General features: G+C 49.2%; 3 protein-coding genes across 10 annotated transcripts in view; 1 reads left to right on the plus strand and 2 right to left on the minus strand.

Moving 5' to 3' along the window:
- Window positions 1–68: 68 nt before the first annotated feature.
- BGLAP (bone gamma-carboxyglutamate protein) lies at window positions 69–3931 on the plus strand. 3 transcript variants are annotated; one of them, XM_078156174.1, is made up of 5 exons: window positions 69–1198; window positions 2221–2290; window positions 2792–2830; window positions 3177–3246; window positions 3588–3931. In XM_078156174.1, exons 1-5 carry the CDS (start codon window positions 1085–1087, stop codon window positions 3715–3717), a joined length of 423 nt encoding a protein of 140 aa, XP_078012300.1. In that variant the 5' UTR covers window positions 69–1084; the 3' UTR covers window positions 3718–3931. The 3 variants fall into 3 exon arrangements, with proteins under 3 accessions (XP_078012300.1, XP_078012301.1, XP_078012302.1); XM_078156175.1 differs by having other exon boundaries at window positions 69–427; window positions 1123–2290; XM_078156176.1 differs by having other exon boundaries at window positions 1116–1198; window positions 1840–2290.
- A 402-nt stretch (window positions 3932–4333) lies between these two features.
- PAQR6 (progestin and adipoQ receptor family member 6) lies at window positions 4334–15812 on the minus strand. Of its 2 annotated transcripts, none has more exons than XM_020991540.2 (8): window positions 15664–15812; window positions 13011–13143; window positions 11701–11828; window positions 10353–10558; window positions 9961–10087; window positions 9713–9809; window positions 9212–9362; window positions 4334–5645 (listed from the first exon to the last, which is right to left on the minus strand). In XM_020991540.2, exons 2-8 carry the CDS (start codon window positions 13059–13061, stop codon window positions 5371–5373), a joined length of 1035 nt encoding a protein of 344 aa, XP_020847199.1. In that variant the 5' UTR covers window positions 13062–13143; window positions 15664–15812; the 3' UTR covers window positions 4334–5370. The 2 variants fall into 2 exon arrangements, with proteins under 2 accessions (XP_020847199.1, XP_078012297.1); XM_078156171.1 differs by lacking the exon at window positions 15664–15812 and adding an exon at window positions 14438–14545.
- Window positions 15813–18166: 2354 nt separating this feature from the next.
- The window catches only part of SMG5 (SMG5 nonsense mediated mRNA decay factor), a 32215-nt gene continuing 23330 nt past the window's right edge, over window positions 18167–27051 (minus strand). For 4 of the 5 annotated variants that reach the window (XM_020991529.2, XM_020991530.2, XM_020991531.2 and 1 more), the window contains 6 exons: window positions 26601–26660; window positions 26126–26285; window positions 22455–22545; window positions 21344–21418; window positions 20680–20818; window positions 18167–20058 (listed from right to left, as the gene is read on the minus strand). In XM_020991529.2, coding sequence (XP_020847188.1) covers window positions 19975–20058; window positions 20680–20818; window positions 21344–21418; window positions 22455–22545; window positions 26126–26285; window positions 26601–26660 — 609 coding nt within the window. In that variant the 3' untranslated portion in view covers window positions 18167–19974. The remainder of the gene's footprint in view (window positions 20059–20679; window positions 20819–21343; window positions 21419–22454; window positions 22546–26125; window positions 26286–26600; window positions 26661–27051) is intronic. The other variant, XR_013487264.1, reaches the window with a different exon arrangement.

Consider the following 27051-nt stretch of genomic DNA (forward strand, 5'->3'; position numbering starts at 1 on the left):
CATGCAGATAAAAATAAGTTGATACTCTCTAAAAGGTGTCTCCCTCCCTTATTTTAATTCCTACTCACTGTCACTTCCCAGAGTAAGAATCAATAGGGACAGCAAGGTGGCAGGAGAATAGATTAATTTACATGTTTATTAAATGTACCCTACACACAAAAAACAAGACAGTCCCTCTAAGTAGCTTACAGTTTAGTAGGGAATGAGACAGGTATAGAAAGAATGCTAAGTTAGAGAGAAGGCTTAGATTACAGGAAGGACTTCACAGAATAAGCCACATAATGATGATTTTATTTCTCATAGTTACTAGGAAAATTAGGATTGGATTGGAGTTAAACTCCATCAACGGCCAGCTTCTTACCTACTCCTTTGATCCCAGTCCCCTACAGTCCAGGCTGCCCAAGGAGAAAATGTGTTTGTTTACTTGGTAAGTCAGCCAGACTGTCTGTCCCACCTCCCTCTAGGGTTGATTAGTTCACAGTCCAGACAGAGGGGACCCATGTGGCCTCTCTCTTTCTGCCTTTCAGACTAGGCCTATGTCAGGAGGGAAAAGAAGGCATTTTGGGACAGAACGTTTTTGAGGATCCATCTTCATGAAACTTAAGGGGAAGACATTTTGTATATCCAGGATAGTTCTAGGTACCACATTTCAGGAAGAATATTAATAAAGTGGAGATCATGCCACAGGAGAAGTTGTCGAAGGAAGTGGGGGTGTCTCATCTTGAGAAAACTCATGTAGAAGGATTAGGTTTGTTTCATTTGACTCCGGAAGTCAGAAACCAGAACCAGGAGTGATGGGTAGAAGTTTTAGAGAGGCATATTTAGGTGAAATGTAGAGGAAAACTTCCTAACCATTCAAGCTATCTTAAAATGGCATGGACTGCTTCAGGAGGTAGTGGTTTCGCCCGCACCAGAGGTCTTTGAGCAAACGCTGGAAGACCGCTTGGCAGATATGTCCCAGAGGGGATTGATTCTTGTTTGGGCATTGGTGATCTCTTCCAACTCTGGGATTCTGTGAGTACGTAGATCCCGATGTAGTAAAGAGCAGGATTGGAATCAGAGCTTCCCAGCAGCACCTGAGATTATGCATCCTCCTGCCTTCTCCACTTCCATCCCACACAGACAGGTCTCCAAGGAAAGAGATTCCAACACCAGGAAGTCCTTCTTGATATCCACCTTCCACTCTTCTTGTGACAACGTAAGTGCCCTCCAATGCTGCCGTCTATGGAGGTGGTACTCAGCAGTCCCATTTTTAGAGTCCTTTTCAAGACTCTCGGAACCTAACATACTGTGTCCCACCCTCTGTCCTCATTTGAACCTTAACATTCTTTTCTCCCATTATTCTCCCCAAGCCCTTCATCCAACTCTTCGTCTCCTAAGCCCCGGGGAGTCCAGCTCAAGCCTCCACTCAGAGTCTCAGTCAGACTCTTATTTGCTCATAAATCATACCCTGACTTTTGGCAAACAAAGGGGTCACAGAACCCGGGTAATCAGGGGCATTGCCTGGTGTTCTTTCTCTGGGGTTTGGCATCTTCTCATAGGGCCTGAGCCACTAGGATCAGATTCGTGGAAATCATAGGCTAGGAGAGGAAACCGAGCTGAACTCTGCTCATTGACCTACTTAAAACCCATCATCCTGAATTCCCTTCTTCCTCCCTGGCTTCCCATTATGCCTATTTAAGCTTCCACTACACTTAGGGACAGGGAGGAGGACTTAAGGGAGAAGGGGAACATGGTGGAGAGAATATAGCCAAGTGGGGACACTGGAGAAGAGAGGGAATGGCTGGGGGCTTGGTTGCATGGTTGCTTAGCTCCTTCCTCATCCTAACTCTGTTTCAGCACTAGTCTGTGTGTAAAACTACTGGGCTTCAGCATGGACAGCTCAGATTGGGCATGGTAGGAAAAAGGGGCCCCTGTGGCCGAGAGCACAGCTGTACCCATTGAAGTCTCCAGGTCCTCATCCTCCCATCCCTTGAACACTTGTTGATGTCTCCCAAACCACAACATCCTTTGAGGTTTAGGCCTGTCAATCCCAAGCCGGATAGCTTTCAAATAGAGCTGGCAAGGTTTACCTCAGGCCCACCCATCTGTGGTCAGCCAGGGGTATGCCCCTCCCCTCAGGGGCCAGGAAGCTCAGAGGGTATAAATGATGCCCTGGAAAAGGGTGTAAAGAGACAGGACCAGTGTGGACTGAACTGAACTTGACCTTCTGCTGGACAGAGCTGCATCATGAAGATAGTCCTACTTCTCTCCTTGCTGACCCTGGCCACCCTCTGCCTCTGCAAGCAAGGTGAGTGTGGGTCCAAGGCAGGAAATGGTCCTTTGTGGAAGGAGCAGGGGTCCTCAGCTCCAGCACCTGTGCCTCACCCTCAGTCCAGTCTTCAGTTCTTCCCAGTGCTTCAACCTATCTTGGATACTTTCTTTTTCCACCAGCATCGCCTTCTAGGGATTGGAGGATAGGGTGAGAACATTGGTGAGTTGAGATAGTCCCTTGGGTCACCTTCCTGTCCCTTCCCTTGCCTCTAGGCTGGTCAACCACTCACCAATATGGACTGGTGTCCATACCTTTTTCCTCAAGATTTCCAAGGAGAGAAAAAACATTAAAAAAAAATTTTAAATTAAAAAATATATTTCCAAGGAGAAAATGCTTATTCCATTTTTTAGCTCACCTCATGCCTCCTAATGCAGTCCCAGTTTTCTCTCTGTTCTGTGTAGAAAAAGGAACAACCAAAGTGAAAGAATGAAAGGGGTCATACAAGAAAAATGCTTAGGATGATTCCTTATTTTTTAGATGCTCACGCAGGTCCCCAAGACTCTGGCAAAAGAACAGGTAAGTACTGGGGACTTCGGAAAGGGGGCTGATTTTCATAATGTGTTGTTTCATTTGCACACTCATTTTGTGATGAAATGTTAAGGTTCCTGAGCACCTCTGTCTCTCTCCCATGTGCCCCTTACGTCTGCCTCCCTCAAGGCCCCCCAACTCCTGCTGCTGTCCCGCCTCCTGTCCTCCTGTCCCACCTTTAGGCAGACTGCTCTGAGGCTCAGCTGGGAGCCTCCATTCTCAGCCTTCTACTTGACTGGGTTGAGGAGAGGGAGTCTGCTGCAGACATTGGTTCCCTTCCTCTGGGCTGGTGTGGTAGAGATGGCCAGCCACTGACCTCTCTCCTGCTCCCCAGCCTTTGCCTCCAAGCGTGAGAGCAGTGAGCTGGTGAGGAGACCCAAACGCTACCTGTACCACTGGCAAGGGTGAGTGTTTGACAAGCCGGGGAAGAGGGGCTGCTTCGCTCAGCCTTCTAGGGACTAGGCAAGATGAGGGGAGACCTTGTAGAGCCTGTGAGGTTATCGAGTCAGTTCATTCTCTCTGGCTTTGTGTTGGGCAACCTGTTTGCCATGACGTGCCCAAAGCAATGAGAGAGACCCTAGAGAAAGGCCCTTCCCCATTCCATTTGCCCATCTTTGGACTCTTTGAGCAAGCCCTCAAGTGGAAGGGATGGAGGTCAGACCTTCATAAAACTCTCAAGGCTGGGGAAGGCTTGCTCTGTTAGAGGGCAGGGGGAAGACTAGACTAATGTAGGCCTCTCCCCTAGGTTTCCTGCTCCCTACCTTGACCCCTTGGAGCAGAAACGGGAGGTGTGTGAGCTTAACCCTGACTGTGATGAGCTAGCTGACCACATTGGCTTCAGCGAGGCATATCGACGATTCTACGGGACAGCCTAGAGCCCAGGACACCTACTCCCTCCCTCAGATGTGCTCCCCGTGCCGCCTGGACGTCCTGGCTCCACCCTTCATTCTGAAACACCCGGCCCACTTCTTTGGCCTCAAGTTACCCAGCTGTTCCCTGGAGCTCCCCCCATTAGCACACCCAGTACATGGCCCACCCCAAAGTTCCTACCTTCTGGCTTTTTCAGAAATAAACACGAGGGGAAGAGGAGTCAGCTGGTCTAGCATTCTGTCTCCGTTCTGTGTGTGTGTCTGTCTTTGGGTTGGGGAAAATGCAGAACTTTCTGAGCTATGCCTCTGACTCTGGGCGAACCTGGACTTGCCCCATCCTCTACCCCCAAGAGAGGAAGGAGCCTTCCTGCCCAGTCCAAGTCTCTCACACCCTCCCTCCAAGAAAAGGATTCCTAAGGTCTGACTCCAGTCTGCCCCTTTGAGCTTGGTCCCTTTTTGTGTGTGTGGTCCTTTGTTCCACACCGCCTCCCTCCTCCGGATGCTTCCCATAGCTGAGCAGACCACACATCTCTGGTCATATACTCAGACTTGGAAAGGTGTGCCCTGTCCATAGGGCTATGAAAGGGGCTTCTCAGCTCCACAGACCACCACAGGCTGCATCTGAGGGAGAGAAAATCTTTTATTGGCAAGTAGGTGCTAGTAAAGCAGATACCCACACCAAGAGGGCTATAACTGTTTCAATCCAGTTTCTCCCAGGAATCAATCAGTTCCTTTATCCCTTTCACCTCTCTTCTTGGCTTGGAGATGACGACATTCTGGTCATTTTGGCATGCCAGAGCGCCAGGTGAGGCAGGTGTTTTGTGTCCTCCCCTCTTGAGTTTGGTCCCAAAAGTCGGGGTTAAAGCATGGCCCCTTTGGTGAAGTCTAAATTAATGGCATTAGTTTCCTCAGGCAGAGGAGATCATTGAGCACTGCACTCCAAAGGTCCCTAAAGAGAGTTATTTCCCCAAAGACTGATCCAGATTCTCTGCATGACCCTGAATAGGGATCCCAGTAAGGCACCTTAATATGTGACACCTAATATTGCTCTGTTGTGTCTGTAACACTTTCCCTATATTGTTCTAACCTAGGCCCAGATAATAACCTAATAGATGTAGCCCCTATTAGAACTTCTAATATCCCTAACAGCTTACTCTGGCCCAATCTGTGGTCCTGAGACCCCGGCAACTACTCTCTTCAGCTCACAACCAAATTCAGTTTGAACCCTTCAAGGATCCTTCCCATCCCCCTGAGCCTGGACACACTCTGGGGACCTGAGAGATCCCCAGGCCTTCCTCCACTAGCTGTCCCATCTCTCACCCTTAGCACCTACCTCCACCCAAAACAACAGTCTCCTACTCCCTCTCCTCCCCTGCCCTTTCATCCCAGTCACTCTGCCCTCTCCCAATCCCCATTTCCTCTTCTACCTTTCCTCTCCTCTCCTTGCCTCTCTTTCTTACAGGCTCAGGACTTTCTGCCCTCAGCCTCCCAGGGCTGAGCCAGGGCCTGGGGATCTGGATACCTAGGTCCCTGATCTATTTCTCTCCTAGAGATGAAAACACTATAGGAGAGAAGGGTGGTAGCAGATTGAGCCAGAATGTGGGGAGTTAGATGGTGTGGTCTCTGGGGAGAAGTAGCCTTCTGGGGCTCCTCCTCTTCTTATTCCCCCTTGGCCCTGCCTACTGACTCAGGCTGGGTCTCTTGCAGTAGGAGGCAGGCTTGGGGGGCACGAAGCAGGGTTGCTGTGAAGATGGCAATAATGAGCAGGTTCCCAGTCACAGCAAGGCCCATGGTGGCCACTGTGGCTGCCAGGGATGAGGGAGGGCTATGGGCTGCCAGCCAGTCCCGCCGTGCCCCCATATCAGCTAGCACTGCCTCCAATTGGAAATGAGTGCCAAGCACTGCACAGATGTGGAACAGCTGGTGACTGTGGCCTGTGGGAGAAGAGAAGAGCATTAGGGGTCCATGCGTACCTCTGGTCCTTTCCCTTCTCCCAATTTTCTTAAAATTCCTTTCCCCTGTGGGTATCCATGATTAGTCTCTCTGCGCCTCAATTTTCCTTGTACAAAATGAGGGTTCAGGCTAGATGAACATCTAACATAAACATCTTTTTTTCTGGTGAGGCAAATGGGGTTAAGTGACTTGCCCAGGGTCACACAGCTAGTACGTGTCAAGTGTCTGGTCTGAGACTGGATTTGAACTCAGGTCCTTCTGACTCTAGGGCCGGTGCTCTATCCACTGCGCCACCTCACTGCCCCTAACATAAACGTCTACATCTTTAATCTCAACTTTCAGCAATGGCACTTTATGAACATATAGGCAGTCTCCAACCTATAAACAAACACGACTCACACATGCATCTGCTTAGCCTCTGGCTGCTTCTACAGTGGGAGAGCTTGTTGGGGGGGAATTTTTTAAAAAATAAAACAAACTCCTAGCTTTTAGAGAACTGTGGGTTCCTGCTTGCTGGGAAAAGCAGGAACAGCTTCAGGGTGCTGACCCCAAGGGCAGACCCCTGGCCTGGACAGTCTTGCCAGGGTGCTGGTGCTCTGACACCCAAATACCTTTCCCCTAGTGGTTTATATCTTAATTACACTTTGTGACCCCACCTAGCATTAACTAATTTCAGGCTTGTCAGGATTAACAAACCTCCTCTCTGGGTATGTGAAGGGGATACCACTTAATCCTGGGTGGTAGGGAAAATGCTTTAAAGGGCCATGGGAGTTACTGCTATTACTGGGATACTAAGGAAATGTAGCTTTAATTAGGTGAAAGAGGTAATCTTGGAGGGTCATAATATCTTCATTATCAAGGATATGTACAGTGGATGAAGATGTGGGCTGGTCAGGTAGTGATAGCAAGAGATAACAGATGGACAGTTCATGTGTCCACTGATATCCACAGAATTTTTAAAGATTTCGAGGGAGCCCTCTAAATGGTTGAGTGGACCCTCTCACTCGCTTCTGAGCCCCCCAACAGACTGGCTTCAATCAAAACTGCCCTCTCCAAAGTTACCAATGATCTTTTAATTGCCAAATGCTATGGCCTTTTCTCAATCCTTGTCTTTCTTTCTTTTTCTTTTTTTTTGGCTAGGCAACGGGGTTAAGTGACTTGCCCAGGGTCACACAGCTAGCAAGGGTTATGTGTCTGAGACCAGATCTGAGCTCAGGTCCTACTGAATCCAGGGCCAGTGCTCTATCCACCGCACCACCTAGCTGCCCCAATCCTTATCTTTCTTGACCTCTCTGCAACCTCTTCTCTCTAGGTTTTCAGGACTCTGCCTTCTCCTGATTCTTCTCTTACCTATCTGACCACTTCTTAGTCTCCATAGCTGGATCTTCATCCATGTCATGAACACTAATGGGGCATCCCACAGGGCTCTGTCCTGGGCTGCCTTTTCCTGTATAATTTCATTTAGTGATCTCATCAGCTCTCACAAATTCAATTATCATCTTTATGTTAAAATCTACTTAATCATCCTTAACCTCTTGGCTAACTTCCAGTCTTGCATCTCCAGCCACCTACTCCAACTGGATCTTTCATAGACATCTTAAACTCAACATTTCCAAAACTGAATTCATTATCTTTCCTTCCATACCTTCCTGCCTTCCAAACTTCCTTATTAGTCTGGGTGCACCAGCATCCTGCCAGTCCCCCAGGCCCAAAACCTTGGGATTTCTTATCCTCTCTCACCTCTTCCCCACCCTATATCCAATCTATTGCCACAGCCTATTGATTTCACTTGTGCAACATCTCTCATACTGGCCCCTTCTCTCCTCTGGTACTACTCTCATCACCTCACACCTGGATTACTGCAATGGTGGCTCCGCCTACCCCAAGTCTCTCCCCACTCCAATCCATCCTCCATTAGGTCTGACCACGTTCCCTCCCCTACCCAATAAACCCCAGTGGCTCCCTATCGGCTATAAATACACACACACACACACACACACACACACACACACACATATATAAAGTCCTTTACATATATATATAATATATGTATACATATATATATATACATATACATATATATATAATATATGTATACATATATATATATACATATATAAAGGACTTTTACATATATACATATATAAAAATATAAAATATTGTTTGGTGGTGAAAGCTCTTCCTAATCTGTCCCCTTCACCTTTGCAGTCTTCACCTTCTATCCCGTTCTCACCATCTGCCATGCCCCACCTCCTCTTGGATCTAGTGACACTGGCCTCCTGGCTGTTCTTTGAACAAGATGCCCCCCTCTCCCAACTCAGGGCATCACTGCCTGTCCTCCATGTCTGGAATACTCCCTCCCTCTTCTTCTCTACCTTCTGTCTTCCTTCAAGTCCCAACTAAAATCCAGCGAAGCAGGGAAGCAGTTCCTAATCCCTTTTGATTCTAATGCCTTTCCTCTGTTGAGTATTTTTTTTTATTCTGTCTACACATTGTCTGTACATACTGGTTTGCATATTGGCCCTCCTATTAGATATGAGCTCCTGGAGGGAAGGTGGTGCCCTTCCTCGTATCGCCAGTATTTTGCACAGTGCCTGGCACGTAGTAGGCACTTAATACATGTTCATTTGACTGACCCACCTCCTCTGAGGGACAAGGACAAGAACTGCAAATGATGAGAAAGCATGGAGGGGTTGCAATCTGCACAAGTGGAGGGAATGCCTGGATCACTAAGATCATGGACCCATTAGAGGCTTGAAGTATAGTAACTCATATTTCTATGACACTGCAAGGTTCACAAAGAAAGCACTGTCTTACCAGCCATCATATGATGGTGACACTGGGAAGCATTTTGGGGGTGAGCTGGCCAAATGAGGGGCTTAATAGATGGAGTTGCTGGAAAGAGGGACACAGAAACGGAGATGGAAGGCTATCAGACTTTCTATCTGGAGATGAAATAGGGAAGAAACATTCTTCCTTCTCCTCCTCCCTAGGAGGGGTAGACAGGGCATAGTGTCCAGTGTCCTGGCCCCAAACTCAGATCCTTACAAATGGAGGTATCACAGTGTGTGCGGGGGAAGTACTGGGGGAAGGAAAGGAAAGAAAGGAAGAAAGGAGAAAGAAAGGAGGGAGGGAAGAAAAAAGAACGGAAGAAAGAAAAAGGAAAGAAGAGTACTGAGTCTGTAGTAAGATGAGCTGGGTTTGACTTCTTACTGACAGCTGTGTGACCTTGAGCAAGTCATTCCTCTGAGCCTCAGTTTCCTTAGGAATGTTGTCAGGAAGCTGTTTTGTAAAGGACTTTATAAACATAAGCACTTGTTATCTAATTATCTACATTATTGGCTTTGGTGTTTATAACATTGTTTTTAGCAGAAAAAGTGTTTTCCAACCAGCCAAATTATAAACAAACCTTCAGACCATAGCCTACATTGGGAGGTTCCTCCTGCTGTATTCTTTATCTCTCCTAGACCACATTTCCTCCTGTTTTGCCTTTTAAGAAACCCAGGAGTTGTCTCCCCCATACTCCCAGGATAGGCCTCGCCCTCACCAATATAGTCGAAGCGGCCAGGTGCCAGACGTTCAGGGAGGTGGGAGGCAAAGAGGAAACCAGTGAGCAGGGCACAGAGCAGGTGGTAGCTGTGGTTGGCACTCAGAGCTTCCTGCCCACAGCTGAAGCCCCCACTGGAACACAGCAGGAGCTGGGGAGATGTGGGAGGGGGCAGAAAGGAAAGGACACACTGGGTGAGAGTGTCTAGGACTTGGGCTCATGACTTCACACTTGGACCTCTGGGTACTGGGCCTGGGGGACTGAGATACATGGATCCCCTGGACATGGGATGCCTGGGTCCTAGGTCTAGAGCTGGGGGTTCTAGGTCAAGGCTGGGACTGGGAATTAGGAGTCTGGGTCACAGGGAGGAAGTTAAGGTGCCTCAGTTTCTCAGGATTGGGCCCAGGGTGAATGGAGGGAAGGAAAGGATTCTGGACCACTGGGTGAGGAGCTGAGGCTGTGATACCAGGGGTTGGGTTTGGGGCTATCCCTGACCTTTACCCGATAAAAAAGTGGGAGGTTGTCAAAGAAGAACGGGTAGGCAAAGGCAACCGTGCGTAAGACTTTACTGAGCCGTGAGTTCTCCAGTTCTAGAAACCTGAAAGGGGGAAGGTCAGAGAGTCATCCTCCAAGTCCCACACAAAGGGGAGTCTGAACCCTTGTTCTCTGTGCTGAGTAGATGGACATGGGGCATGATGGGATAGGAAGGAGGCTTCAGTGAGTGCAGCCGCATCTGAGGCGGCAGGTACCTCGAATAACAGGAAAGGCAGGTGCAGAGGAGAGAGTTGACTGCGGCTGTGGGCACGAATAGCTGGTGCAGGGGGCTGTTGAGCCAGGAGGAAGGCATGGCATAAGCTCCATAGGTGAGTGCACAGCCTGGGGGAACATAGGGGTGGCCTGTAATTCTTGTTCCTGGTGTTCCCTGGGGCTCCCAGTGGGGATGCCAGGGCCCCTGGGCATTGGCTTGGGTTAAAAGCTAGTAGAAGAAAGCCTGGGTTCTTGGTTTAAAAAAAAAAGAGTGGGTATAGAGAGCTGGCCCCTGAAATTCTAGGGAGCCAGGACAGGGGCAAGGAAGGGAGGCCTCATGCCAGAGTCCCACAGAGAAAAGCTCAATGTCAGGACGGAAGGTCCCTGGGCTCACCGAGGCTATAGAGGCTGAGGGCACCATAGTCCAGGAAGTAACAGATGTGGCGGGCTCGGGGTGACATGGAACTGAAGGTGTGGGCACAGCAGGATGTGAACGGATACAGGCAGATGAGCAGCAGATACACTAGCAACGGCCAGTGGTACGGCTCTGACCAGAAGCCAGGACCCTCCGCCAGGGCCAGGAGCCGCCACAGGAAATACCTAGAACCAGGGAATACGGAGGGCAGAGCCAGATGCAACCTCAAGATATCTTTCCTCCCCAGTTTTAGAGGTTATAGTATCCTAGCCTTTAAGAGCTGGAGGGAACCTTAGAGTGGTGAGTATATTTTAGTTTTATAACTCAGAAAACTGAGGTCCAAAAACTTGTTCAAGACAGAGCCAGGATGAGAATCCAAGTTTCTTGGCTCTCAAACCAGGCCTCCTATCACTGCACCACACTCAAGGCGGCAGCCCACCCTGAGAAGATGCGCCTAGCTGCTGACCCAGGGACACTGCATCTCCTCAAGGGGAGTCAAGTCCTTAGAGAGAGATAGCATGGGAGGGAGGTGTCATAGTACAGGGGACACTGGATTAATAATCAGAGAACCTGGCTTCAAGCCCCAAGCCAATTGCTTATTCTCTGTGTCACTCTCTGGGCCTCAGTTTCCTTATCTAGATGGCCTCCGAGGTCTCCTTCAGCTCCAAATCTATAATCACATGACCCTAAGGATGCCCCAGACCCCAGTGTCACAATGTTCCACAGACATGAGCCTTTCACCCCTAAACTCAAAGTTCTATTACATCTGTGAATCCTGTGATTGGGTTTGGGGGCCATGGCCCTTGCTACCAAATAGTGCTGGGTAAGACCACTAGATTTTAAGAGTTAGTTGTCCTAGGTTCAAATGCAGCGGCTTCCTATCTGTGTTAATGGGCAAATTATTGAACTTCTCTTGGTTTTCCATTTCCTCAACTGTAGAAGGAGAGAGAGGGTTCTATGGTCCCAGTTCAACATCCTAAGACCTTGTATATCACTTAACCTCTCTGAGGCTCAATTTCCCCATCTATTAAAGGGAGATCATGATATCTAGATTGCTGGTCGGCCTCCCACAAATGCGATGAGGAAAGTGCTTTGAAATATGATTGTTAGATATACCGGCCTTGGTCTCTGGTCGGTCTTTGCCTTCCGAGGGAAGGTAGATCTAGACCACACACCCACTGACCCTTTAAATCCCACCCAGGGACCTGCCTTCCATATCCCTGTTGCCCACCTCTCTTCACTCTTCCTCCTTTTCCTCTTCCTTCCCCACCTCTCCTTTCTCCTCTCCTCCTGCTATCCCCTCCACCCCATGACCCCTCCATGTCACCAGGTAGGCAGGAAGTGGGTCCATATGTTGACAGTCTCATTTGTCATCTGGAAGGAGCTGAGCACACAGTCCAGGGCAGAGCTGGTGGGGTGGCGATAACCTGAGATGATTCCATCTTCCCAGAAGACCTAGGGAAGAAGTCAAGAGCCCAGACTCTGGAGTATGGTGCTCTTCAAATGAGACAGGGATAGAGACCTGACTTGGCATTTCATTAGTATAAAGCAAGTCAAGGTGAGAAATTCCCTCTATTAATACAGGTCTGCACCTTCTCTATAATCTAGAATCACTTCGTTTTGGAAAGTTGCCTGGTGCCCCCTGTACTTGGGAAATATTTAACAAAATGAAAATACAATAAAACATAGATAACGTTGATGTGTGGTTTTCTAAGTCAATGTGTGACTTGCAGGAATCCTTGTTGTTCAGTTGCTCCCACCTGTTTCTATTAGCATTTGACCCCATTGGCCTAGAACACGGAGAACTTAGGTACCTTGCCACACCGTCAGTATTTGGCAGTGGGAGCACTAGAACCCAGGTCTTCCTAGTTTTGTTACCATCCCAAGCTGCCTCTCATGTCCAAATGAAATATTGTTACTATGTTAAATGACAGCTATTACTGTTATTACTAAGACTGATACAGTGGTCAAAACAAGAAGACCCAACTCTGATACCGGCCCCCCTGAGGGGAATGCTCTGCCCTCTTGCCTTTTGTGGCTTCCTTCTAGTCCCAGCTAAAATCCCACCTTTGGAGGAAGCCCACCTGGATCCCTCTTCATTCCAGTGCCTTCCCTCCATAGCCTGTCCCCTTTATCTCTCTGTCATGTGCCCCATTAGACTGTGAGCAGGTCTTGGGCAGGGGCTGTCCTTACCCTTTCTTCAGGTCAACAGTGCCTCTCCCACAGTAGGCACTTCATAAATGCCGAACGTCCTCTAAGTCAGACAAATCACTTAAAGTTTCTGAGCTTTGGTTTCTTCACAGATAAAATGGGGCTACACTATATATTTTACAGGGCTGGGAGGAAAGTACTTTTTCTACTTTACATGGCCATATAAATATAAACCCATAAAACTGTCATTGTCACTTCTTCAAGGATGACATCAGGAAGGGCTGACACCATGACAGGATGATGGAGGGATGGGCTGCCTGAGGGACTTCCCAAGGCTCAGGAAGAGGAAGATGAAAGAATGGAGAAGTAAAATTCTCTCTGGAAAGAGACAATTCTCACCCTAGTTTAGCTTGAGAGGACAGGGTAGAGGAGAGAGGCAGGTTGTGAAAGTGGCGGGGGATGGACTGGAGGGGACCCCTCTCTTACCCGAGGGACCTGATGAACCCGGAGCAGCTGTGGTAACTTGATGCTCAGCATGGTGAATTAGTCGGGGGGGTGCCCCCAGCAGAGGGGCTGCCCCCCCTCCCTGCCTCAGCCACAGTCAATGGACCCTGGAGTCCTAGAGACATGGAAAAAGGAAAACAAAAGCAAAAAAACATCCTCACCCATAACAGCCAGCCTGGCCCCAAGTCCCACCAACCCACTGCCGTTATCCAGGCCCTGAGCTGTGGTCAGGTGGGTACTAGGCACCCAGACTGCCAAATGGGCTTCTCCCTCCCCTGGGAGTCTTCTGAGACAGGCTGTGGAGACACTTTGCCTGGAACAGGGATTTTATGGTTGTGTGTATTCAGGCAGAGGTGTGCTGAGGGGAGTCAGGGGCCCCTTTCCTGCCCTGGTTTCCTGTAGGGCTGTGGGAAGCCAGGCTTAACTTCCTTTCAATTTGGGAAGAAGCGCAACCTACCCCCCACCTAACAATTGTCTAACATAACACGGTGTCTTCCTTCCCCCTCCCCAGCTTCTATCGCCTACCCTAAATATAACCTCTTTGCCCAGGATTGTAGCTCCCAAACCCCTTCATCCCTTTCACAGAGAGGGCTCAAACGTCTAGACCCCTGACCCCTCCCCACTCCTTTCCTTTTCCAGAGAAACTTTCTGATTTCTTTTCCCGCAGCCAGAGGGACCCTAGGCTCCCAGACCTCTGCAATCCCCCTTTCCTAGAGAAGACCCAGAAGTTTGGTTCTTTGACCCCAATCACCTCCCCTATGTGCCTGGTGTCAGGATAGGGTGACTATCTCGTCTACTTGGCCCTGGGCAGTGCTCATTCCACTGTGACCACTTACTTCATTCAATCCTCCTTTGTCTATTATGGACCAAGTACCCCATTGAGAGGGACTGGGCAGCCACAGGGGACTGGTTGCCTGGTTGTCTCCCCTCTCCCCACCAAGTCTGTTTCAGGCACCAGAGCCAGGTGTTCAGGCCTCATCTGGCCCTACCTTATGCTGCCCCACCCAGAGAAGACATTCAACAGGCAGTATGCCCAAGCCCAGGCTGAACCCAGAAAACATCTCACAGGGGAAAAGAGGAACCTAGGAGTCAGAAAGTAGGCCTGGAGCTGGGAACCCAGGGGCAGAACACTTGGGTCCTCTCTGGAATGGGGAGGAGTCTTGGAAGAAAGAACAATTAAGTCCAGTCTGGGATGGGAAATGGGTTAGGACCCAGATACCTGGATGAGAGAAGGCCTGGGGAGGAGGGGGGTGCAGAATGTTTAGGTCCCCTCCAGGATGGGGAGGACCCTAGGATGCTAGATGTCTGGGTCTCCTTTGGGAAGAGGAGGGGCCTGGGGGAGTTCCATACTGGGTCCCAATCTCTTCTGGATCTTTTGTCCTCCCCTTTCCCTCTAGGCTCCCCCAGACCTGTGAAGCTGTCTCTCCAGGCTCCGTGGCCCCCGTCTGGGCCCAGCTCTGTCCCAGGCTCCCCCACCCGCTGCTCTAGCCTCCTTTCTCAGGCACATTCCTTGGCACAAGTGGAGGGGCAGGGCCAGGCTGGGCAGGAACCGCCCCCAAGGGAGGAGAGATGTCACTCCCCCCAGTCCAAGTGTAGCCCAGCCCCGTCCAACCCAGCCCAACCCAGCCCTAGCCCAGCCCCAGCACATAAAACTTCCCAGTTCTATTCCTTGTTTGCCAACCCCCCTTCAATTTACTGGCCTGGGGGTTCGATCCTCCCTGTCTGTCTCCGTTGGTATGTCTGTCACCCTTTTAACTCCTTGCTTCCCTTCCCTGTATGACAGTGTTTGCCTCTCTTGGTCTTTCTGCCTTCTCCATGGTCTCCCACTGCCCATCCTCACTCTCCTCTCCCTCATTGCTAATGTTCTCCCCACTCAGTGCTTCTCATCTCCTCCAGGAAAATCCCAGGGGAGTCAGACACCCAATCCCCTTATACCTCTCTCCACTCCTCTCAGCCTAATGGACCTCTAAGGCTCCTTTAGGACTGCATCATGTGGTGCATCACTGAGATGCCCAAAGGGCACAGAGAGAAGATGGGGATAGGACCTAGGGGTCTGTCCACCCAGCCAAGCTATGGAATATAATGGAGAGTGTGAGTAGGTAGGGGAAGGGTTAGAACTGGGGAGCCAGGCACAGTTCTTTCCTCAGGGAAGAACTTGGGTGCAAATGATGAGTGAAAGGTACAGAATGCCTAGGTCTTAATTCTCTCCCTCCACACCCCCAAATCGTACAGGCAGAGAGTTCTTAATCCTATAATCATTCTGTCCCATAAGTGGAAGTTACTAGTAGTGCTTAGAGATCTTAGCAGATTGGGGTGGGTGTAGGAGGAGACAAAGTCACCATGGAGATGACAGCTGGGGGGGGACTTATATACTATCTCCAGGGATATGACTAAGTCCTGGGAGGACTGGGGTGCGGTATGGGTGTGTTGGGGGTGGGTATGAGCTGGGGAAGGAGGCTTAGAGTCAGAGGGGCATGACCAGAGTCAGCGGACACCTGGAACTCTGAGCTTCATTATCCCCAGAAAGGGGAAGGAGGAGTAAGAGGTACCCTGGAGGTGGGGGGGATAGCTGATTAGATCACATCAGAGCCCAGGACAAAGTCCCTATCTCATGAAAATATAAGCCTTTTCTTACCCAGAAGATGGTATATCTGATGTAAAGGGCCTGATCTGGGAGGTCTCTGAGGTTGATGTCCTGTTCCACCAGGATGATAGGATCCCCACTGAGGCTGTGGTCAGGGAAACCTCAATCCATGGCTTGCCTTCCTTTTCTTAGGCCCTAGAGGCTGGGCAAGGCTGGCAAATCTCCCTACTGGTACCAGAGGTCTGGGCTAGGAGGCAGGATCTTGGGGGTGGGGGTGGGGGGTAGAATGGGAAGAGAGACAAAGGAGGAACAATTCCTGCCTTGTGCTGCCTTGGTGGGACATGGTGTTATGGGACTAGGAGTTGAGGGAGGCAGAAAGGAGATGGTAATACAGCCAATTGGAAGGCTCAGTCAGTGGGGGACCGCAGTTCCCCAGGGCTGTCAATCTGTACATCCCCATTAGCAGGCAGATCACTGCTGCCTGGCTCTACACATAGCCTGGGCCCTATGCCCACAGGCAACATAGCCAGCCCTTCCTCCCTCTCCATTCTGCCAAGGGTGCGCTCGCGTGTGCGTGCATGTGCATATGTGCCTAGGACAGAAGCAGAGGGGAGCACCTGACTAAATCTGGGCCCTTCCTAACAGGAGAGACCTTCTGGACTAGTTTCATCCCCAAAAGGAGTCAGGGAAATAGACTGATTTAGTGATGTCTCATGATGGTTTAAAATCTTTCCCCTCTTGGGTCCATCTCCAAATCTACCTAGGCTTCAGTAAAGGAATGCACAATAGGGTTTTTCCTACAAACCTGCTGCTAAAGTAGGACTTGAGGTTGGACTACAGGAATCACTTCCCAACCATTCTTGTACTTCACAGCACCCAGCACAGAACTATTTAAACATCACTCAAGACTATTTTTATCACTTAATCAAGAATGAGATTCCAGCTTGTGTGTGGGAGAGATGACTGAAGGAACAAGGACATGATCTCTGATTAGGAAGGGCCCTCTGAGGCCTGGCTGGGCATGAGAACCTGTTCTATGACATACCCAAAGTCACTCAGCCTTTGCTTGAAGAGCACCAGTATGAGGGAGGAATCCTCCTACCTACCTGACAGTACTTATTGTCAATTTATAATTCTGAATACCCTGCCTCCACTAGCTCCTTTCAACACATTATCACCCACATCTCTATGAACCTCTGCTACCCACATTATCTCTTGACCACCAGCTTCCTGAGGGGGCCCCGGCCACAGGCATCTGATTTCCTAACCAGCCCAGCTCTCCTCATTTCTCTATTCTTCCTCTGGCCACTCTCCTTGGCTCTTGACAAACCCTTGATCTTCTCAGCCCCCATGGTTCCCCTATACGACTCTGGACTTTCCATAGCCCTAACTATTCCACTCCTGGAGAGGACTGAAAACCAGTCTGAGAACTCCCTAATGGAAGTGAGAGAACCTAGGTTCAGATTCTGGCACTGCCATTTGCTGTGACCTTGCACACAAAGCTGCCTGATGTCTGTTTCCTCAGCTGTAAAAGGAGACTGGACTAGACGATCTTTAATGTTCCTCTATCTCTTAAATATTAAAATTAGGTATCAGCTTCTCCCATCCAGGACAGGATCTCAGATACACCCTGACCCCATCTGGTTGAGCTGGAGATTGAGAGGACTCTAGCCTTTCTGGGCCTCATTCCTCATCTGCACAATAAGGGTCTAGATGGTCTCTAAGGGCCCCTCCAGCTTTAATCCCATGATACTATGCAGAGATAGAGGAATGTTACAAGGTAATGACCCTTAGGCAAATTACAGTATTTCCCTACCTTATCTTGCCTAGCATTCCATTAAATTTGCTAACCCCAGAGAGGGAGGCAGGAGGCTCCCCAGGCTAGAAAGAGAAGTGAGGGTTTCTGACTTGCATAAACATGGTGTAACACTTATTTACTTTTACCTTCCAACCATTTTCACCTTTCAGGGCCTAGCCACCTCCCCTTATGACACTTCCTATTTTGATCCTCTCTGTCCCCAACTCCAAGCTGCTATCACCCTTCAGCGTGCTGCTAAATTTTAGTCCAACACCTTGCCCCCACCACCCTGCTTTCACACCTCTCACTTCAGCTATTCACAGCCTGCTGACCTTCCCAACTAGCCTTTTCTCTTTAGACTGCCTGCTTTCCTCCTTGCCTCACAAGAGATAAGGGATTCCCAGAAGGCAGGACCCATGTCTTCTGGATCCCTCCTGCCCAGCCTTCCCCTTAGAAAGGGGCCTGTGCCACTGAAGATGCTCAGGACAAGGTGCTGGTGAAAATATCTTTTCAAACCTTTCTGCCCTCACAAGGTACAGTAGACATGAGATGAGCACTTTAGCTTTTCTTACTGCAGGGTGATACTGGACTCCAGTGTTACTCATTGGAGATGACACAGTACCAATCACTTCTCTGGATTCACCCTCCAGAAAGTGGGGGGAAGGACAACTATGGAGAAGAACAGAACTTCCACCCCATTTAATTTTCCTTTCCTCTAGGAACTCCATGTGGAAAGGAATTTCCAAAAGGCAGGGACTGGGTTAGGAGGACTTTATTGAATGATGTTTCAGTCTTACAGTCTGCTGTGGGGTTAGAGAACACCCCACTCCTGCCCCCATTCTCCCAGATTTGGCTTCTCGGAGGTGCTGGGCAGGTGTGCCTCTCCTCTGAGAACCCTGTCAGGGAAGTTGGTATTGGGATCTGTTGGGGGCAGGAGGAGCAGCGAATTCTTCCTCTCTCTTCAGTCATCCAACTTGACTTTTCTGTTTTCAGCCCTTCCTATTCTGGGTGCCCACCTGACCCTCCCCAGGCTCCCAAGAAGACTGAGTTGGGGGAGAGGGAGTGAGAAGGAAGGGGCACTGCCATGTGTCAAAGGGTCCCGAGGAAAATGGAGGAAGGTATACTTGGGCAACATGTCCCAGGGTGCTCTTGTTGCCGTGATCTGCCCTCAATGCCCTGAGCGTTTACCATGATCTTTGCTCCTACCACCCCAATCTTCATCTCAGCACCCCCAAAACTACCCTGCTGGGAGACGAGTCACTCATGCTCAGTGAAGAAACCAGAAATCCTGACTTCCTTCCCCAGCAAGTCCCATGTTGGTCAGGGCCTGAAGACACAATGGGAAGGAGGAGGGCAGGGATAGCTGGGGAGCCACTCTGGGCTTTCTTCATCCCCAACCAACCAGCCTCTAGAGACTGGGCATTTCTGGGTCCCTCCTTCCCCTAATTTTGCCACATGTGCAGGTAACCTCCCCTGCAGTCCTCAGCTGGGGAAGCCTGCCCCTTCCCAAACTCTGGTGTCAGGGGAGCCACTCCTCTCCCCCTCCCCCCCAGGCTCCCAGCTGTCACAACACAGCAGCCAGAAGGTTACAGCAAGATGGCTGAGGCTGGAACAGGAAACCCTGCTCAGGCTGAGGGGCAGACAGAGTAGCCCATGGCTCCTGGAGATGCCTCCAGTTTCCTGCCCCAGCAGCTATGGGGAGAGCCAAAAAGCAGAAGTGGGGGCCCAGGCTCTGATGGAACACAAAGCAGGCAGGAGTGGAATAAGAGCAGTAATACTGGAACGGAGGCCAAAGTCTTGCAGATTCTGCCTGAAGGAGCAGGGCTCTATTTCTGCCTTCTCTGCAGGCTTCTTTTTTGCTCCTGAGCTGTTCTGTTCACCCACTCCGACTCGGGGTAATGGAGGGTAGGGGGAATAGGTACTAGAAGGGGGGCAGGGGTCTGAGGACAACCCCCCCCCCAGACACCCACCTCAAACCAACTCACCACCTCTGGGGGTTTGGGGGTGGGGGCTGAGTCATCTTCTCCTCCCCCCACTGCCCTGGATCTTGGGTAAGGAAGGAGAGGGGCTCTCTGACGTCCCCTCCTTGCAAAAGGTCCAGGAAATGCTCCTCAAACGGCTCCTGCTTTTGAATCAAATGAAATACAATCCCCTTTGCCTGTAGCTTCCCCCATGAGGGTGACAATGGGGGCTGGGGGTAGGTGAGGGTGCCAAGACCTTCCCGATTGGAGCAAAATAAAACGGGAAGGATTAAAGGAACCGGAGGCACTCTCCTGCTCCAAGGCTTCTTTCCCTTCTTTTCGGACACAGGTTAGGCTGGGGAAGGGGACCCCATCCTCCTAGCCCCCTCCTTTGCCCTCCCTGCTGCCTCTCTGCATGACCGGGGTAGGGACCGTGCGTGTGCGTGTATGTATGTGTGTGTGCACACATGCGTGTACACACGTGTTTGTGTGTATGTGTGTTTGTCTGTGTATACTGAGGGAATGGTTGCTGTTGGTGGCCCCGGCTGCAGGGGAAGGGAGGAGAGATTGGAGTCAACCCCAGTGTGGGGCATGGGGGAAGTCTCAGCCAATCTCCTTCCACTGCTTGTAGAAGTCCAGCACATTCTTGATCTCAACACTGGCATGGGTGGCTGCCTGTATCGCTGCCTGCAAGAGAAGAGGAGAGGTGGGGGGGACAGGTGTCACGGGCAAGAAGCTGTGCAGCTTTCTTTTGCGTGTTCGTGCAGCACAGGGGGCCAGTGACAGATGGATGAGCCAGAGGATAAAGGTGAAAAGGGAAATGAGGTAACAGATCACTCAGAAACTATGTAGATAATTCCAGACCTTTGTGGTGTAGCTGAAATAACAACAGCTGGCATTTACAAAGTGCTTTAAGGTTTACAAAGCACTTTACAAATATGATCTCATTAGAACCTCACAACCCTGCCAGCTCTGAGCAATTAACATTCCTATTCTACAGGCCACAGAGGGGAAGGGACAGAGTAACAGGGGCAGGAAGTGCCTTGGCAGGACACACTCCACCAGCAGGTTACAGAAATCCTGACTCTGCCTCCTGTTGACTGTGGGCTGGTCACTCGCCTCTCTAGGACTTTTCTTTTTTAGCTCTAGATTTTATTTCTCTTTATTCTGTCACTGTCATTATCTACTAAAAGATTTGACTTGGAATGGAGAAGTCATCCTCCTAGGAGGGGAAGGGGAACCTGAACTTGAGGATCTCTTGCTGAACAGGGCAGGGTGTCCAGCCTCAAGCTCTGTCAACTTGCTTACCTGCATGGAGCTGGAGAAAGTACTGGGATCATCCATCTGAAGACCAGTGACAATGGTCACCATGCCACTGGGGTCATCCTCTCCAATTCCCTGGGCCAGAGTCAGTTGTTTGCAACTGTCCAAGATCTTATAGAGGGTCCTGGGATGGACAGACAACCTATCAGCCCATGAGCTGGGGCTTCTCTCTAGAAACCAATGTAACTTAGAGTGGGAGGAGAAATGGGTATGAGGGGAGACTGGAGGAGACAGTCTATGATGGCATCTTGAGAGCTGTATCCCAAAGAGACATTTCAGGGGGAGAAAAGAAGACAACACCAAGTATCTCTGAGCAGCAGAGCCACAACGCTGACAACTCAAAGAAGAGCTGGAGGTCATATGGAAGAACTTACTTTTCAACTATTAGAGGTACAAAATCTGGAATAGGGGGTCTGAGGGAAGCTATGGTGACATTTTAAAAAGTGGGAGGCATCTTTAGGACCTCGATTGGGAGCCATTCTCCAGAGGCAGAGGGAGGGATGAATTGTTTTCACTCCTGGCTGACACCTCAAAGAATTATTTCCTAGCTCTCGATGCTCTATGCTATCCCCAGGAAGGATGCGTAGGTGGTACCTCTGAGAACATCCTCCCATTCCAGGGCCCGGGGATGTCAAGTCTATAACTTTACCAGGCATCTATGTCCTGCCTCTTCAGTTTATGGCGCTCAAAACTCTTCCCCAACTCTTTCTGGCAACGAATGTACCTGTCAAGGAGAGACAGGGGAAGAACGTTTGGGTCTAGACACTGGGTGTGTGTCGGGGGAGGATGTAACAGGACAAAGGGGGTCATTATGAAGCGGGGGTGGGGGGGTGTTGAGAATCAGTTTTCGGTAGGGGAGGAGGAAGGAGCTCTGTGCTCAAATCATTGCGTCTGTAAGGGCCACCTGAGGCTGCTTGCCTGCTGAGCTGAGCCCAGCTCACTTTTCCTCTTGATAACATCGCCGCTTTGGTTCCTCCCTAGGGAGGCGCTAAGGACGCCCAGAGCCAGGAGGAGAAAAGCAATAACTGCTTTTGAAGTCAAGGCTTCTGAAGACAAGGCCTAAACAAGCCAGCTTTGTGCTGTTTCCTGACAGGGTGGGGTGGGGCAGAGAGGAGAGAGCCAGCTCAGCTGGCTGTTTCTTGAGCAAGAGGGAGGACGGGGGGAATTCTTTTTCTTTCCTCTGTGCCAGCCCAAGCCCTTCCAGACAGAGAACAGCCACACAGTCGTGGTCTGTTGGGGGCAGTGCTCCTTATGGGGTGCACGCTCTACAAAGTATTGACAGAGACAAAGGCCTTGAGAGACTTGACTATTCAACTCACGGGCACCTATGATGCCAGACTGCAACATACCACTTCTCTGGGGAGGAATGAGAAGGGGAGATGTTAAATCACCTCCTAGACTACAATATGAATGACAGGCAGCTCTGTGGGAAGGCTCACCCCCTAGCTTCCATATTCTATTCCTCCCTCCCCCACCCCTGCCAGGCAACCTGATAGAATTAGTGACCGTCTACCTAGCCCTCTCCTGGTTTAAAGCTGCTTCTCCTTCTGATTAACTATCTGAGGTGCATAAATATCTGTGGGTCAGACCCACAGTTTAAGAAGTGCTAATTTAGTCCAACCTATACCTAAACAGACCAAAAGAGTGAAGCATAGATGACGAGAGGGAGAAGGGGTGAACAGAATGGACAACTGGGCTGCTCCTTCAATTCTTTGCCTTGCCCCCATCAAAGCCCTGCCCACACCTGCACCAGCTCTCACCTGTTTCCTTTTTTAAACTCTGCTTCCAGGTATCGGATCCCATCCCGAGCTCCTAGATGTTCCTTCTTCAGCAAGTCTAATCCATCAATTACTAATTCCCCAAAGGTGAGAAAAACAATAGCTATCATTTATACAGTATCTTAAGGTTTGTAAAGTGCTTTAGAAATATCTTATCTTATCCTTACAACAACCTTAGTTATTTGGAATTATTATTTTATATTATTGTTATTTCACAAATGAGGAAACTGAGTGAATTTGCCTAGCACAACATTTAAAATATTGTAGGAACTCAATAAAAATCCAATTGAGTGTCCCCTGCAGACTTACTGGTAAATGGCAGAGATTTCAAACCTGCCCTTCTCTGAAGCTGACTTAAAGATAAGGTTGTGAGGGAGGGTCATTTTTGAGTCTACAAAAGAAAGTGCCAAGTGGCTGCATAAATGGCTAGACAAGTGAAAGGCTTTCTCAGTCACTAAAGCTAATGGAGACCAGTACCAACTTTTTTGTTTTGTTTTGGCTAGGCAATGGGGTTAAAGTTACTTGCCCAGGGTCACCCAGCCAGTAAATGTCAAGTATCTGATGCCAGATTTGAACTCAGGTCCTCCTGATTCTAGGGCTGGTGCTCTATGCACTGCACCACCTAGCTGCCTCCAGTAGTTACATTTTGAGAAGACAGGAATTGTGTAACAGTTTTCTTCTGGGTCTTCAATTGGAGAAGGAGGCAACTGAAGCCTCAAATTCTGATCTCCCATGATCCAAGGATGAAAACTGTGGGAGAAGGGGGTAGGAAATATTGAAAGGATATAATTACATCTGCTAAGGGGATAGAGGATGAGCAGGCAGAAATTTAAGGGCTTCATAAATCCATGGACAGAGGGGCCATAATGGGTGATTAAGGGCATTTGGAATGTTTTGGTGATAGGCCCCTAACCAGTGAGTATGACATCAGGAAAGGTCAGCTATCTGAATCCACAAATATTTATGAAGTGCCTGTTACAAAGCATGGTGCTAGGGGTTGGGAACATGAAGACAAAATCACAACTGTCCCCTTCCTTCTCTGAGCTGACACTCTGAATACAGAATGTGGACCGAGTAATTTCAGGAGGATCAGAAAAGGCAGGACCTGGACAGGTCTTTGAAGGAAGTTAAGAACTGGCTGAGGTGCCTTCCAGTCCCAGACCCTGTGTTCTTCATCCACATTGTGACCTCCAACCCTCACCTGCTTAGTTCCCTCTTAGGCTACCTTCCCCTGCCCCTCCACCCCCCCAATGAGCTATACTCTTTTCCTCATCTGATCCCTTAGCGAATCAGTTCAAGTCTACACTGTCCTTTTCTCTTTTGTCCCTGGCCCTCTTACTATGTCACTGGTTGCACCCTGTCAAGCCTCAGCCTTGGATCACTCCCATCAGCCACTGCCTTCCCATCTACAAATGTACTGTTGAATGAAGTTGGAAAAAATCATGCAACCCTTCTGACTGGGGCCACATTTACACAATTTATACAACTTATACAACAATTCATACAATTTATACAACTTCAACTGGGCCCTGACTGTGATTAGGCAATTATTCTCCACTTCCCAAACTGTCACTAACCCATTCAACACAGTGATTCTTCCAAAACTCTTCATCCTTCCTCCAACCTCCCATGAAACTCCCTCCCTCCCCCTCCCCTTTCAGATGAGAACCTTGACTCATATTTTACTGAAGTTCCCCTTCTCCCATTCTCATCTCATGTCACTCAGATGCCTTCTGCCACTAGCTCTCATCCCTATCTTGAATGAAGAGGTGACCCTTGCCTTGCCAAGGCCAACACTTTCACATGCTAAAGCCATCCCATCTACCCAGTTTCCTCCAACAGATAATTTATCAATGATCTCTTAGTTAACCGCCTAATCCAGTGGTCTTTTCTTGATCATCATTCCCAACCACTCTGCAGCCTCTGACATTGTCGATCACCTTCTACTCATTGATACTCTCTTTTCTAGGTCTTCAGGCCACCACTTTCTCCTAGTTCTCCTCCTGCCTATCAGACTACTCCTTCTCTGTCTTCTTTTCTGGAGCCTCCTCCAGATCATACCTTCCAACCGTAGGTGTTCCTCAAGCTTCTGTCCTGGGCCCTCTCTTCTCCCTCTCTATACTACTTTACTTGGTGATCTCATCTGCTCCCAGGAATTTAACTACCATCTCTATATTCATGATTCTCAAATCTACCCTCCCATCTTCCAAAATTCCCTATTACTTGTGAGGACACCAGCTGTCTACCAGTCCCCCCAAGTTCGAAAACTAGTTGTCATTCGTGACTCCTCACTGACATTTCTTCCCATAGCTAATCTGCTGCCAAAGCCTATTGATTTTAGATTGCTAACATCTCTCTAACATGCCCACTCTCTCCTCTGACACTGCCATCACTCACTCTAGTGCTGGCCCTCATCACCTCACACCGAGACTGTCACAACAGCCTGCTGGTGGGTCTGCCTGCCTCAGGTCTCTCCCCACTCCAACTCATCCTCCTCCACTCCGTTGTCAAAGAGATCTCTCTAAAGCACAGCTATGACCATGCCTCCTGCCTACTCCAACAGTAGCTCCCTATCAACCCCAGAATCAAATATAAAACCCTGTCTGGTATTCAGAGCTCTAGGTAACTGATCCTCCAAACTTTCTAGTCTTCTTTTACACTCTCCCCACCCCCAGGTATTCTTTGATCCAGTGACAATGGCCTTCTTACTGTTCCTTGACAAAACACTCCCTATCCCACTTGGGGCATTTTTGCTACCCTCACTGCATGCACGGAATGCTCTTCCTCACGTCTGCCTCCTGGCTTCCCTGGCCTCCTCCAAGCTCTAGCTAAAATCCCACTTTCTTCTGTACGAAGCCTTTTCTAAACCCTTTAGTCCAATTTATGCCACAGATAGCTTGTTTGTACGTAGTTGATTACATGTCGCATCCTCTATTAGAGTGTAAGCACCTGGAGAGCAGGGACTGCCTTTGCCATTCTTTGCATTCCCGGAGTTTAGCAGAGAATGGCACACAGTAGCCACCTAATATAAGTTTACTGGAAGGATTGATTTGATCCCAGAGACAGAAGACCATTTGTGCAGGCACAGCAGCTGGAGATGGAATGTCATTTTATGGGGACTAGAGAAGAGTAGTAACATGAAATAATTCTGGAAAGAAAGTGGGCTCCGATACCCTAGAGCAGGGGAATGATCAGATTTGTATTTTAAGAATGTTAATTTGGGGGCAGCTAAGTGGCACAGTGGATAGAGTACAAGCCCTGGAGTCAGGAGGACCTGAGTTCAAATCTGGCCTCAGACACTTGACACTAGCTGTGTGACCCTGGGCAAGTCATTCGACCCCGACTGCCTCGCCAAAAACAAAACAAAACAAAAAACAAAACAAACAAACCCCAAACAAACACAAACCCAAAACCAAAAATCAAGAATGTTAATTTGGTGGCTGCTGGAGGATAGATAGGAAAGGGAGAGACTGAGGTATGGGGGACTGGTTAGGAGGCCTAGTGAGCTAAGATGTATGAAGTCCCAAAACACATCCCTTTGAGCCCCTGTTACAGATAGAACCCTGGATTGACTGGACAACAGAGTTGGTCCAGGATGGCACTGTTCATATTATTATGACATAGTCCTGTCCTTCCAATTCCCAAATCCTTACCTGTCCTAGGGATGATGACAATGAACCTGCCACTGCTGGCCAGCTGTCGGATGATGGGGAGGTGCTGGCAGAGAGCCTGAGTGTCGGGGACGAGGTATGGGGACATCGCTGACTGAGCCTTGGGCTGCTGCAAACTGCCTTCCAGTTGAGACACCTCAAGCTGGTGAGAGAAGGGCAAAAGGCAGTGAGTTGGGTGCCCTCCTACCCCTCCTCAGGGACAAACACTTCAGTAGGAAAGGGAGAAGCTGACTATTAGAATGTTCCTCAGGCTGTTTAAGGTTGCCATGGTTTTGAGGAAGAGGAGAGAGGTAAGAAAAAAGAAAGGAAAAAGCAGAACAAGAAGTAGGAAGGTGAGGACAAAGTAGAGAAACTCAGTGAAAGAACGAAATGGAAGTTAAGATGGCAGGGGGTCTTCTGTATGGGAACTACCCTAATGAGAGAAATGAGGAGAAGGATGGGATTCCTATTTTCCCACCTGCAGCCGAAGTTGAGCCATGTCTCTCATCAGCCGATTCCGACGAGCCTCTTCCTGGGCCTGTTTATGGAAGAAAAAGAGAGACTAGCTAGATATAAGTAAGGATTAGGTTAGGATTAGATTCTCCTTCCTTAGGAAACAAAATGAGGAGAAATCCCTGGGATCTGAGGCAAGCATGAACTTTGCAATCAAATACCTTTTAATTGTCCCTGTTGGGAAAGCGAAGTACAAGAAAGTCCATTTCTAGAATCTAAACCACAGTATCAGTCAACTAACAATTACTGATCACCTACTATACAAGATACAAAAACTAGGTCTCTGCCCTCAAAAAACTTACAATCTAGTTAGGAAGAGAAGGTGTATACATATAAAAATGTAACTAATTAAACAAGGCAACATTTGGTAAGGACTATATGGGGTAGCACAGGCATTAAGATAAAGAAGGAAGGCA

The sequence above is a fragment of the Phascolarctos cinereus genome, unplaced genomic scaffold (assembly GCF_003287225.1).
Source record: "Phascolarctos cinereus isolate Bilbo 61053 unplaced genomic scaffold, phaCin_HiC Scaffold_5;HRSCAF=322, whole genome shotgun sequence".
Lineage (NCBI taxonomy): Eukaryota > Metazoa > Chordata > Mammalia > Diprotodontia > Phascolarctidae > Phascolarctos > Phascolarctos cinereus.

Bases quoted from the DNA above. Each gene is read 5' to 3' on its own strand.
- BGLAP (XM_078156174.1), top strand. From the start codon at position 1,085: ATGCATCCTCCTGCCTTCTCCACTTCCATCCCACACAGACAGGTCTCC. The intron at 1,199-2,220 runs GTAAGTGCCCTC...TCTGCTGGACAG, and splicing joins TCCACTCTTCTTGTGACAAC to AGCTGCATCATGAAGATAGT. The intron at 3,247-3,587 runs GTGAGTGTTTGA...CCTCTCCCCTAG, and splicing joins TACCTGTACCACTGGCAAGG to GTTTCCTGCTCCCTACCTTG.
- PAQR6 (XM_020991540.2), bottom strand. From the start codon at position 13,061: ATGCTGAGCATCAAGTTACCACAGCTGCTCCGGGTTCATCAGGTCCCT. The intron at 10,559-11,700 runs GTGACATGGAGG...CCCTGGTTCTAG, and splicing joins ACCCACTTCCTGCCTACCTG to GTATTTCCTGTGGCGGCTCC. The intron at 9,363-9,712 runs GTAAAGGTCAGG...ACATCTCCCCAG, and splicing joins ACCTCCCACTTTTTTATCGG to CTCCTGCTGTGTTCCAGTGG.